This window comes from Schistocerca cancellata, unplaced genomic scaffold (genome assembly GCF_023864275.1).
Source record: "Schistocerca cancellata isolate TAMUIC-IGC-003103 unplaced genomic scaffold, iqSchCanc2.1 HiC_scaffold_718, whole genome shotgun sequence".
Lineage (NCBI taxonomy): Eukaryota > Metazoa > Arthropoda > Insecta > Orthoptera > Acrididae > Schistocerca > Schistocerca cancellata.
The window spans coordinates 14,981,825-14,995,015 of record NW_026046729.1 but is presented as its reverse complement, the minus strand read 5'-3'; the positions used below and the strand labels follow the sequence as shown (position 1 = coordinate 14,995,015).

Sequence of the window (13,191 nt, the reverse complement as noted above, 5' to 3'; positions counted from 1 at the left end):
GCTCACTTTGTGACTATTTTTGGTTGGAAATTTTCTACTGTTGTTTTTCTACTGTTGTAATAATGTTTCTTTAACGAATTAAGACACTTCGTATTGGCCTTACAGAATGGATCCCCATCCTTCCATTGACGATTCGTCTTATTGGCAATAAACGTTTATGGACCTTAACTTGTGCCCTAATTGTAATGGTGCATTACCTTCAGTTGTAGCTCCCTGACTAAAATATTCCTTTGTATGTATTTAACTTATCATTCAGTCTGTTATGTGCTTCTGACGTTAGATCTCTAGCAATGTCCCTTATAACACGAAATGACATATTAAACATCACATGAATTAGTAATCTTGACAGTTCAAAATGCAGTTTATACTACCCATAGCTAATTATTTTTTTTAAACAAGTCTCCAATCTCACATTTACGTTTGCATTTTAGCACATTCCCATTCCTGCACTTGCTACTGAATTTTGCCAGTACATGTCTTGGTGTTATCTTATTTGCAATACATGCTTTGTCGATACACAACATGCTGATCGTTTAATTTTTGTATCTACGTTCATACTTGACTAATGAGGTTGTGACTTGTGCAGTGTGCCTCAACTTCCTTAAGTTTCGTCTGTTATGTATAACAAAATCTTAATTTAAAAGATTTGAAAATCAAAACTAAGATACATTCTGTGTCATTTGTTTGTTCATTCCCAGTATTTGCGGCAGGATCACTTTTTTTTCTACTTCTCTTTAGGGACTGTACTGCTTCCCGTTCTACATCAGATGACTGGTTTTCTGTTAAAAGATCACAGGCAAAGGAGGCAAAGATTGAAACTTACTTTCTTAATCTCATGCTTCTGCCATATTCATATAAACTAAACTGCCAGAGTTGCGCCAAATTTATCAAAATCTACTTTCTCACAATCCCTACATGTGATCTTATGTACACCACTCTGTGGGAAGCGTTACTATCTGTCTTTCCTATTGAGTTAAAATGTGGATACGCTGTTGGTATTATAAAATGCAGATTTGCGAGGATTTGACTTTTTTCTGAGAATATCTGAAATCTGGCACATACGGCAGAGCAATAGCCATTATTTGTGGCGATGTATTTGATGGTTTTTAGTTTTGTTTGGACAGACTGAGTTACGGTAACAGGTATGAGCAGATGCACTATTGAATGAAAAGCTACATGTTTGTGTCTGTATTGTTGCTGGGAGCTTCAGCGATTACTGCATCTGTAGCCATTGTTTTCCTGTAAATCCTAAATAAATGTCTCTTCGTGCCAATATATATATTAAGCTCCAATACATTTATAGAAGAGACACCAAGCTCCATTGTGAAGAGAGTTTTCTTATGTTGGAAGCTGAAATATTGTATTAATGTATCCAACGGGACAGTGGTACTAGCTCACAAACACAGCACGTCATCGACACCTCTTACCCAGTTCAGTAGCTATTTCTGTGGAAAACTTTTTTCGAAATTGTACACGCAACTATACGTTATTTATGGAGAATATGATCGAATATTAGCAAATGTGAAACTTCCTGGCAGATTAGAACTGTGTGCCCGACCGAGACTCGAACTCGGGACCTTTGCTTTTCGCGGGCAAGTGCTCTACCAACTGGGCTACCCAAGCACGACTCACGCCCGGTCCTCACAGCGTTACTTCTGCAAGTACCTCGCTCCTACCTTCCAAACTTTACAGAAGCTCTCCTGCGAACCTGCAGAACTACCACTCCTGAAAGAAAGGATAATTCGGAGACATGGCTTAGTCATAGCCTGGGCGGTGTTTCCAGAATGATATTTTCACTCTGCAGCGGAGTGTGCGCTGATATGAAACTTCCAGGCAGATTAAAGCTGTGTGCCCGACCGAGACTCGAACTCGGGACCTTTGCCTTTCGCGGGCAAAGTTTGGAAGGTAGGAGACGAGGTACTGGCAGAAGTACAGCTGTGAGTACCGGGCGTGAGTCGTGCTTGGGTAGCTCAGTTGGTAGAGCACTTGCCCGCGATAGGCAAAGGTCCCGAGTTCGAGTCTCGGTCGGGCACACAGTTTTAATCTGCCAGGAAGTTTCATATCAGCGCACACTCCGCTGCAGAGTGAAAATCTCATTCTGGAATCATTAGCAAATGTCTTTATTTCAATTATCGTGATCACAAAATTTACTAACAATGTTAATCGGTTTGAGTTGTTAAGTGTAATGAAAGTTCCGATGAGTGATTAGCAGCTGATACGTCATTCTCGTTGTTGCGATCAAGACAGCTTTAATTTACATTTGTGTAATTTGCGAGAAGTATTTTTAGGAAAAGCATACCTTCCCACTGCAAGTCCGCATGTTATGTCCTTTTTACTTCAGCCATCGCCAGTTGTTTTTCTCCACAGGTAGCAAAACTCGTTTATTACTTCTTGTACTATTGTTAATGTCCTTCTTGTAACTTCTCTTCGATGTGCCATCCATTTGGTCTAACTACTGTTCCACGTTCTTTTCCATCTCTGACCGAATTACCATATCGTCGACAAATACCAAAGTCTTTTATTCCATCTCACGGAACCTTATTTCTGTTTCCAAATTTCCCCTCGGTTTCACGCACTGTTTGGTCAAAGTATAGGTTGAGTACCATACGGAATAGGTTATAACCTTATCCTAGTCCTTTCTCAATTAATGTCCTTTGACTCCTATAACTGTAGTCTGTTATTACGTCAGTTGCACATAACATTTCAAATAAACAGACAAACACCGTCCGAACAGGCATTGAAGATCCAATGGTACCGTCTGGATGCCTTTTCATCCTCAGTCCTAAAGCATCACCGGATGTAGATATGGAGAGGTTTGTGGTCAACACACTGCTCTCCTGGCCGTTATCAGTTTTCGTGACATGACATAACTTTTCACTTCATGTAATTTGTTGCTAGTACTCAGTATTCCTAAATTTCATTACTGACAACATGATTAAATTTAAATTTACAAACCCTACCAATACAGAGTTTACTTATTCTATGCCAACTAGCTCCGTAGATGTCGAAGAGTTTGATAAAATGTATGATGAGATAAAAGAAATTATTCAGATAGTGAGGGGAGACGAAAATTTAATAGTTATGGGTGGCTGGATTTCGATAGTAGGAAAAGGGAGAGAAGCAAACGTAGTAGGTGAGTATGGATTGGGGGGAAGAAATAAAAGAGGAAGCCACCTGGTAGAATTTTGCACAGAGCATAACTTCATCATAGCTAACACTTGGTTCAAGAATCATATAAGAAGGTTGAATACATGGAAGAAGCCTGCAGATACTAACTGGTATCAGATAGATTATATAATGATAAGATAGAAATTCATGTTTAAAATTGTAAGATTTTTCCAGGGGCAGATGTGGACTCTGACCACAACCTATTGGTTATGAACTGTAGATTAAAACGGAAGAAACTACAAAAAGTTTGGAATTTCAGGAGATGGGACCTGGATAAACCAGAGGTTGCGGAGAGAGCTTGAGGGAGAGCATTAGGGAACGATTGACAAGAATGGGGGAAGAAATACAGTAGAAGAAGAATGGGTAGCTTTGAGAGACGAAATTGTGAAGGTAGCAGAGGATCAAGCAGGTTAAAAGACGAGGGCTAATAGAAATCCTTGGATAACAGAAGAGGTATTGAATTTAATTGATGAAGGTATTGAATAGAATTGTACAGAAAAGAAATTTGTGGCACAACTTGATTAGAAGAAGGGATCGGTTGGTCGGACATATTCTGAGGCATCAAGGGATCACAAATTTAGTATTGGAGGGCAGCGTGGAGAGTAAAATTCGCAGAGGGAGACCAAGAGATGAATACACTAAACAGATTCAGAAGGATGTAGGTTGCAGTAGGTACTGGGAGATGAAGAACCTTGCACAGGATAGAGGAGCATGGAGAGCTGCATCAAACCTGTCTCTGGACAGAAGACCACAACAACAATCTACAGATAGATTATTATTGTCATATTTGTGTCTAATGTTAAGTAATTCCTCCGGTACTCAAGCTGATCTTCCTGACGGTCGGCTTCTCTCACACTTTACGTTGTTTTGTAAATGAATCGTGTCAGTATTTTGCAACCAAAAGTTCTTGAAAGGATGGTGGTATCGAACCAAGTCAGTACCTGCCTTATATGGATTATTGCATCAGTAGCTTAGAGCCCACTGCTTGGCTCGTGTAGATTGGGTGGCCTACAGATATTTTTCTGTTTTTATTTACTTGAACTTTTATGTTCACGAACTGCAACACTTTCTAAGATTTTCACGCTAATTAAGGCTGTACAAGTATGGCCTTTTCCGAATGTGTTTCTGACCAAACAGTAACTTAGTAGTAGGAGTCCAGGGTTTTTGTTAATCACACCTTTTGTGATCTTCTAGAGATATTTCATAGCAACTTCCATCCCCTAAAAAATATTATTTTACATATTATCCAGAAGAGAAATACCAATTTTCATAAATTTTGCTATAAATTTTTTTTAATGTAACGAAGTATTTTCTAAATAAATTTCATCCCATTTTGTACTCCCTTAGTGGTGAATTTCCAGAAACACTGAAACACGTATTTTTTTAAATTTCTAACCTTAAAGTCAAATATAAGTTGTCTTAGATGTAACCTTCAAACTACTTTAGTAGTTCTTTAGCAATTACTTATTTTCAAAACATTTCCACGAACTATTTTACCCTCACAGTGGTAGAAAAATATTGAATCACATACTTTTTATTTTCTGACTAGAAACTTAACACCAGTATTCGTAATTCTAGTTTTAAAAATTCCCCTATTAGCGACATACATTCAAAAAGCCTTCATTACTTTTTTCAGCTCCTTAGGATTGGTACTTCGGGAAACCCCTACTTAAACGATGTGTACAGGATAAGATCAGCACCCTCCCTAAACTTCAAGAATATATCCTTAGTGGTCTGCTCTGCGCACTGATGTGTCAGTGAATCAGTTGATCCTGTTTCACTCCGTTAAGGGTTGAATTTCCAGAAACAGTGAAAGAAGTATTTTTTATTAAGTTTCTGACTGACAAGCGAGATTCCAATTTAAAAATGGTTTCATAATAAAATATTTCCACAAAAAATCTCATCCCTTACTTCACCCCCTTAAAGGTTCAGTTTTCAAAAAGACAGAAACACTGATTTTTGTTTGTAGCCGTAGTTACAACGTTCATAGATATATTCTTTAAAAATACTAGTAATGCTACAATAATGATATATTGTCAAACAAAGCTTTCACCCAGAATTTCACCCCCATAGGATTAAATTTCGGAAAATCCTAAAACCCGTATTTCTTTATTTCTGACCGAGAAACCAAATACCAGTTTTTGTATGTTTAGCTTCAAAATTACCTTAATAGCGACTTTTTAAAAAAATCCTTCGTCCCCTATTCCACTCCCTTAGGGTTGGGACTTCGATAAATCCCTTTTTAATCAATGCCTATAGTACAAGATCCACACCTTTTGCTAATTCCAAGCTTCTATTCTTAGCGGTTTAGTGCTGGCCGATGATGAGTCACTCAGTCAGTCAGTCAGTCAGGACATTGCCTTTTATACACGGAGATTTTAAGAGTGGTTTTTTTCTGATTGTTATCTGCTGGCTTCTGTATTCCATATCACAAAGCTATCCATTGCACTTCTGTTGTGTTTCTTCTATGTCTGAAAGTATTTTTCAGTTCTGCTGTTCTTACCATGTTTTGAGTGAACACTATAGATATGCGTAAGATACATTCACAGTAGAGAGACACTGTGCGTCACGAGATACGTAAGCTGTTCTGTCATTGTTTCGATGTGGTTTGCCATCCAGAGCGCTTCGGCGATGGTTCTGAACATCTTGTTTTTAGAACAGAGCGAAAAGTGCCTTGAATTCTCTTCCTCATATGTATCGATTGTATCTTATTCTTATCTTCTTAATGATTCAGTAATCAAATACTGTAGTTTTATTTTCGAACTTAATTTGGAGTGTAATAGATAATAATAGTTTCTCTATTGAAAATATATGAATCTGCGCGTGGAGACGTTACAATACAAAATCTTCATTTAGGAAATCTTCCTTTCTATCCAAGATTAACGAAAAGAACAAGTAACGTAACTGCCAGACAGATTTAGGACGGTCAAAGGCGAAGTCTCCGTGAGAATTTTTCGCTTTGTACTTGAGAATGATGAAGTCATGGAGAGGGTTATTTGCAGTTTGTACGAATAAAAAACAATATCCCTAACTGACATTGTAATTGTCACATTTATCACCATAATTGTGGAACAATCAACAGATATATGTTTAATAACAATGTAGTAACAACTAAGTTCATGGCGTTATTCATGTACTACATGTACTAGTGGTACGCAACAGAGAGGCTAAACTACACGAATACTTGGAAAAGTCGTGGAGTCATTATATCTTCGGCAAACAACGGATGAAAACTAGGTTATGCAAATACTTGTAACTCTATTGTTGTACGTTCTTTGGAAGCGTCACAATAAATATTAAGTGAATTGAGCATAATGATTATGTGTTTAAGAAATTGAATTCACAAATTCGGCAAAAATTCGAATGGTTTTGAGATATTGTGGATAGCTTGTGATGGTAAACAGTAAATGAAAGAAAAAGATGATACAGTTACAAGAAATTTTATAGGAATAGAAACGCGAAAACCTATTCAGCATTAGAAAAATGGGCCATAAAGAAAAAAAAATTTGTAAATTAGAAGGTGTATCACGTTTTAGAACTTCTTTGTTAAAAGTTTCGAGATCACATCTCTCTGAAGCGAACAAATTTTTCTACATGCTTTCATCATGTAATTATTCCATATATAAGAGCTCGTAGGAACTTTAAAGGACGGACATAATTACCTCCTCCTTGTTAGATTTAAGTACTGGAAATCCCGAATGAAACATTCTCATTGAAGTAAGGTTCTGTTAAAAGTAGTTAGAGTTTCAAGGGCTTCTCTCGTCTGCATCCTCAGGAGCTGAAACCGAATCCGTAGCTGAGTTCTAGCTTGTCTCACATACCGCGAGGTTTCCGCAAAGTTGGACCAACAACTATGAACTCACGCTTCTATTGTGTCAGGATAATTGGCAGGTACTCCTCTCAGTGCATCTGCCCACAGGAAAGAAATAGTGCATCATGATGGAACAAATAGCTACTACGGACAAAGTAAATCGCATCGGTTTAATACAGCAGAAGATAAACTTCATTTTCAGATACAGGACTATACAGTAACAGCGTTATTCAGTATAAGATGGTCATTTACAAATAACGCACTGCGTCAGTTCGTTATTTGTTGCCCAGGTTAACGGTTTAGCATTTCTTCGTGAAGTATTGTAGCAAATCGCCTAGTCGGAGAAATATTCGGAGCAAAAAAAAAAAAAAAAAAAAAAAAAGACTTTGATACTATGTGTTGTAGAATAAATACAATATGAGCATGCTATGTTTATCATTATTTACAATCATATTCGTATATAAGAACTTAGTTAGGGTTATCATATGCTGTGGCGTCGTGTAACCGCTGCACGCTGGAAAAAAAATTATATTAACGTACATTTATAAGGACAGATACATAACCATAAAGGTCCTCGCCATTAGAGTTGTGTAGTGCTATAAATAATATCACCTCAAGTAAATGGTAATGTTATAATTTATTTATATAGATGTTGGTCTGTGAACTATATATATAAATGTAACAACTTTTAATCCTTGAGTAGGATTATATATATGATACCTCACACACAAGACTACGTGTTATTTCGTACATTGGCCCGTGGAAGAGAAAACATTCTGCAGACCTCATTAAAAAGTAGTTATCACCAAAGGCATTCAAAAAGCTCGGTCTTAAATGGCATCCTAAAATTTCAAATTAAAATAAATGATGAAATGAAAGTAAAAAATTTAACCAAAACAAATATAAATATAGAAACGACGCTTGTTGTTGCTGCTTTTAATCGTTGCTGCTCTCCAGCCAACTGAAGTCAATCCCTCGATAATTAAGTTATAGGCTTGGGGACACAATGCCAGTGGAGATAACAACTTATAGGGAAGCAAATTAACCGGATCATTTTCATAGGTAGAAGAAAATCAAATGATTGCCCAATACATTTATTATTCCATTAGGGCCCCTGAACGCAGTTCCCTGATATTTCAGAAACACTGATTGATATAGGGATCAAATACGAACACTAGTCGCTAATGGGTCTGTAGTGGGTGGTTGTCATGTTTATTTTACTAAACTGGTTCCCTTTCTATGACATTGTTTTGCCCTCACCCTGTGAAGCCATGCCTCATGTCTCTTTCTGTGATGTCATAATACTGCATCTCTCCCTCAAGTCATGCCTCTTTCTTTAAAATATAACGTTCACAGAGCTTTCAAGCAAACAAACACTTATTCACATATCCCATTCACAATCAAGTATTTTTCTGGTAATTGAAAAAGAAACATGCAGTCAGTATTTAACTCAGAGCCCCTGGGTTGATCCTCTACCATCCATTCACAGCTCTTAACTCCCTCTTAAGGCTTGCCAACTGCACTGACTTATTCTCAGTACCCCAAACGGACGAGTCATAGTGCAACTAAGCATACGACCCCACAGATACATTGTTCCCCCAACCGCAAAACAGTGTTTTATCAAACCCATGCCATGTTTGTTATTTTCATCTCTATATCCCATATAGGTCTATCAGAGAGCTTCTAAGCCCTTAGAATCTCTCTCTCTCTCTCTCTCTCTCTCTCTCACACACACACACACACACACACACACACACACACTTACGTCTCCCAATCATAACGCAGAATTTTACCCGACATTAATACAGAGCATCTAGTCAGAGACGTTACTTGGACAAGGATAATATCATTATCAGCTGATAAATAGTATAACGTTTGCGTCTCTGAAAACTAACTGCGCCATGTGGAGGCGAGGAGGGCAGCAGCATGTTTTGTCAGCGGAACACACACCCAGCTTTCTCAAAGTTCACAGATCTTTCGATCGTAGCCCAGGATTTTGCTAGCCTCTAAAAAAAAATCTAAAACCAGCGCTGCAGTTAACCATCCGTTAGACTGAAACAATCATCAGTATGTATTCCATATGGTTATTCATTCCCAAATAGACTATGATTTAGTTCGATACTGGTCCTCCATGCACAGTGCAATGAATCCATAAAGAGGATATTCATGTCCAGTTTATCATAACATGTAGAGATTGGTTCTCTGACAGAGAGAAACGCAAACAGCTCACACATTGGTAGTACCCATCTTGCAACATTCTGGACACTAATTACATACCATGCAAGATTTCCTCAAGTCTGCATAGTCTCAAAGCAGTTATAAGAGACAAAGCGTGCACATAATGTCGTCAATGTCCTAGGCTCCATTATTTCCTGAATGTCAGACGGTACTGAATAAGCAATGGTGAAGGAGGTATTCATGAGGAAAGACTGGGTATGTCTTTGCCAAAAGGATGCCCCATATAAAGAGACTGGTATTGCATTATGGAGTTATTCATAAGTACTTCGTTTGTAAAAGGAGGTCCAACATAAAAAGACTGGTATTGCATTGTAAGGCTATTCATAAATACCTCCAGTATTTCAGAAGATGACTGCATGTGAACTACAGGATGTAAAGGAAAATGACACATATCAGTGGATAGAGAAACTCTCCAAGCCTCTATTTGTAATATGTACTGTGATGGAACGTCCCCTTTGGAAAATTATGAATGACTGTGCTGGTAAACCTCTTACGTTATTTGTTTTCCAAACAGTTGAGCAAAACTGAACGTACACAGACATTTCTCTCTTTACTTATTCTGATCATCACTAACCTAACACAATATTTTTAGCGCAACGCAATCTGACTTTCAATAATCCCCACAAAAGAATGGTTCTTACTAACAATAACCTATACCTTTCATGAATCACAAAAATCTTTGTTACTCGAACGACTGCAATACAGCGAGCGCCAATACTGCCAACTAAATAAAAGACTCTAACCACTGAAGGCATGAACTACTGACAGGAATAGTTAGCAAATGAACGATTTTCATGCAGAACAAACAATGTATTTACCTTAGTAACGTTCAAATGTCATTTATATACATAGTTCACATCGAACTGCCCAACACTACAATAGCAAATATTCCAACAATGCGGACTAGCCACAGACTGTACACAGCACAGTCAGTGGTTTTCACAGAGAGCGCCACGTGGCGTTACCAACATAAAAACCTAAACAGTCTACTCACACTGTGGTGTAGTTGCAAGGGGAAACACTACAAGGCAAGTGTATCAACACATGTAGATAAATCACCCAATGTCTACTGCCACATGGAATTAATCACGACTGCAAACTAATGAACAGATTTCCAAAGCAGGCTGGTGTTGTAGTGACTTAATGAATTGCACACTCACGCTTTTTCCGCAGTTGACATTTGTGTCACCAATGGTGGCCACATCGATCACCTGTAATACGCATTTAAACTCGGAGAGGTACTCTATTCACTGGTATGTGCCTATTTTCTATATGTTCAAATGGTTCTGAGCACTATGGGACTTAACATCTGAGGTCATCAGTCCCCTAGAACTTAGAACTACTTAAACCTCACATCACATACGAGGGTCACTCCAAAAGAAACACACTATTTTTGTAAAAATACAGTTTTCATTCTGCATGTGTGAAAGTTTTACAGTGTGTAGATACATTGTTCCCGCTTGTTTTAAAACTTAGTTCAATCTGTTCCCGTGAGTGGCGCCGTAACAGCATGTGTTATAGATGGCTGCTACATTTGACGTTCGTCAGAAGCAACGTATTGTCATTGAATTCCTGTGCTGTGGAAACGAGACAGTCGGAAACATCCACAAGAGTTGAAAAAGATGTATGGTGATGCTGCTGTCGATGGAAGTTAGTTGGTGGGCAAGCAGGTTACGTGATGAAAGCAGGCACAGCTGTATTGAGGATTTTCCTCGCAGCGGCATGCCTCGTACTGCACACACTCCAGACAATATGTTGAGAGTTAAGGAATTGGTGACTGCTGTCAGACGCATCACAGTGAACGAATTGTCACGATACATTGGGATAGAGGAACCAAGTGTTTGCAGAATACTGAAAGTATTGGCGTTAAAAGAGGTTAGTGCCAGGTGGGTTCCCAGGATGTTGATAGTGGCTCACAAAGAAACAAGTAAAACGGTATGCAGCGAAATTTTGGAACAGTACCAGAATGGTAGAGATGAATACCTTGGAAAAATTATAACAGCGTCCATAATGTTTCACCAGACGAAGAGGCAATCAATGGAGCGGCATCATGCAAATTTACCCAAGGAAAAAAATTCAAAACCACACCTTCTGCTGGAAAAGTTATGGCTATGGTGTTTTTCGATTCCGGAGGACTCTTGCTTGTGGACATCATGCCAAATGGAACCACCATAAAATCTGATGCAAATGTGACGACACTGAAGAAACTTCAAGCTCGACTGAGTCGTGTTCGACCACATCGGCAAAAGCAGGATGTTTTGATGTTGCACGACAATGCACGGCCACATGTCAGTCAAAAACACCATGCAAGCGATCACAAAACTCGGATGGATAACACTGAAACACACGCCCTACAGTCCTGACCTGGCTCCATGTGATTATCATCTCTTTGGGCAACTGAAAGACTCTCTTCTTGGAACAAGGTTTGAAGTTGATGACTCCCTTGTGCACGCTGCCAAATAGTGGCTCCAACAGGTTGGTCCAGAATTTTACGGTGCGGGTATACAGGCGCTGGTTCCAAGATGGCGTAATGCAGTTGAGAGGGATGGAAATTACGTGGAGAAATGAAAATATTCCAGAATGAGATTTTCACTCTGCAGCGAAGTGTGCGCTGATATGAAACATCCTGGCAGATTAAGACTGTGTGCTGGACGGAGACTCGAACTCGGGACCTTTGCCTTTCGCGGGCAAGTGCTCTACCGCTGAGCTACCCAAGCACGACTCACGCCCCGACCTCTCAGCTTTAATTCGGCCAGTACCTCGTCTCCTACCTTCCAAAGTTTACAGAAGCTCTCCTGCGAACCTTGCAGAACTAGCACTCCTGAAAGAATGGATATTGCGGAGACATGGCTTACCACTGCCTGGGGGTTTTTCCAGAATGAGATTTTCACTCTGCAGCGGAGTGTGCGCTGATATGAAACTTCCTGGCAGATTAAGACTGTGTGCCGGACCGAGACTCTAACTCGGGACATTTGCCTTCCGCGGGCAAGTGCTCTACCACTGAGCTAACCAATTTTTAATGAAAATATTGTTCCTAAAGGACGTATCTACGCATTGTAAAACTTTCAAACATTACAATAAAAATGGATTTAAAAATAGTGTGCATTTCTTTGGGAGTGACCCTCGTACATGCATGCCCGAGGCACGATTCGAACCTGCGACCGTAACGGTCGCGCGGTTCCAGACTGAAGCGCCTAGAGCCGCTCGGCCACACCGGCCGTCTTTGTCTATGTTTTGTAGTACTTGTGACGTCTTTTTCAGAGACGCAGTATCTCATATTCACGTCCAGTCAGTTGTAGATACTTCCGGGACGAGATCTCCTCCGGCAGCAGGTGTCTGCTGTGGTGTCCACTCTGTGTGTTTGTGTGTCGCGCAGGCGAGACACCGGCGGCGATGCAGCACGGCGGGGCGGCCGGCTGGTGGTCACGTGGCCCCGGCGTGGCCGGCGCGCTCTGGCGTCTGCTCGCCGCGTGTCTGCTGCCGCGGCTGCTGCTGCCGCTGCCGCTGCCGCTGCCGGTGAACTCCAGGTGACGTCACTAGCCACCGGCCAGCCACGGCGTGAAGGGCCAGGCGGTGCCACGAGGGGCGCAACCACCGACGGGTGCCACAGGGCGGTTTGGGTGGGCTCAGACGAGAGACTGTGAGCACGGACAGTACTTCGCAAGTGGTGAGAGAAGGGAATAGTTGTGATGTGAGCACACATATGCATAAATATATATGACAAAGTCGTTTTTGAAGTATAGAGATAATTCTATTTCAACATGTACTATATTTATAATGTGATGTTTGTAGAAAATAAAGAAAAATGTATTTCACGTTCCACGCAAGCCCCTTTCCCTGAGACTTATAAATCGGAAATCCCTTGGCATTCACTATGTTTCTAATACCTTTAAGATGTTGGTGATCTTTCTTTCCATGCCTGCTGAGCAACTTGGAGGGATATACTGTCTCATGCAAGAAACCATTCGTCAATT

The 13,191-nt window shown here is 39.9% G+C and overlaps 1 protein-coding gene across 1 annotated transcript in view; it reads left to right on the top strand.

The window, feature by feature from the left end:
* LOC126141542 (irregular chiasm C-roughest protein-like) overlaps positions 1-12,748 on the top strand; it is a 501,974-nt gene extending 489,226 nt beyond the window's left edge. Inside the window, exon 7 of the mRNA XM_049915255.1 lies at positions 12,594-12,748. Coding sequence (XP_049771212.1) covers positions 12,594-12,748 — 155 coding nt within the window. The remainder of the gene's footprint in view (positions 1-12,593) is intronic.
* The last annotated feature ends 443 nt before the right edge of the window (positions 12,749-13,191 follow it).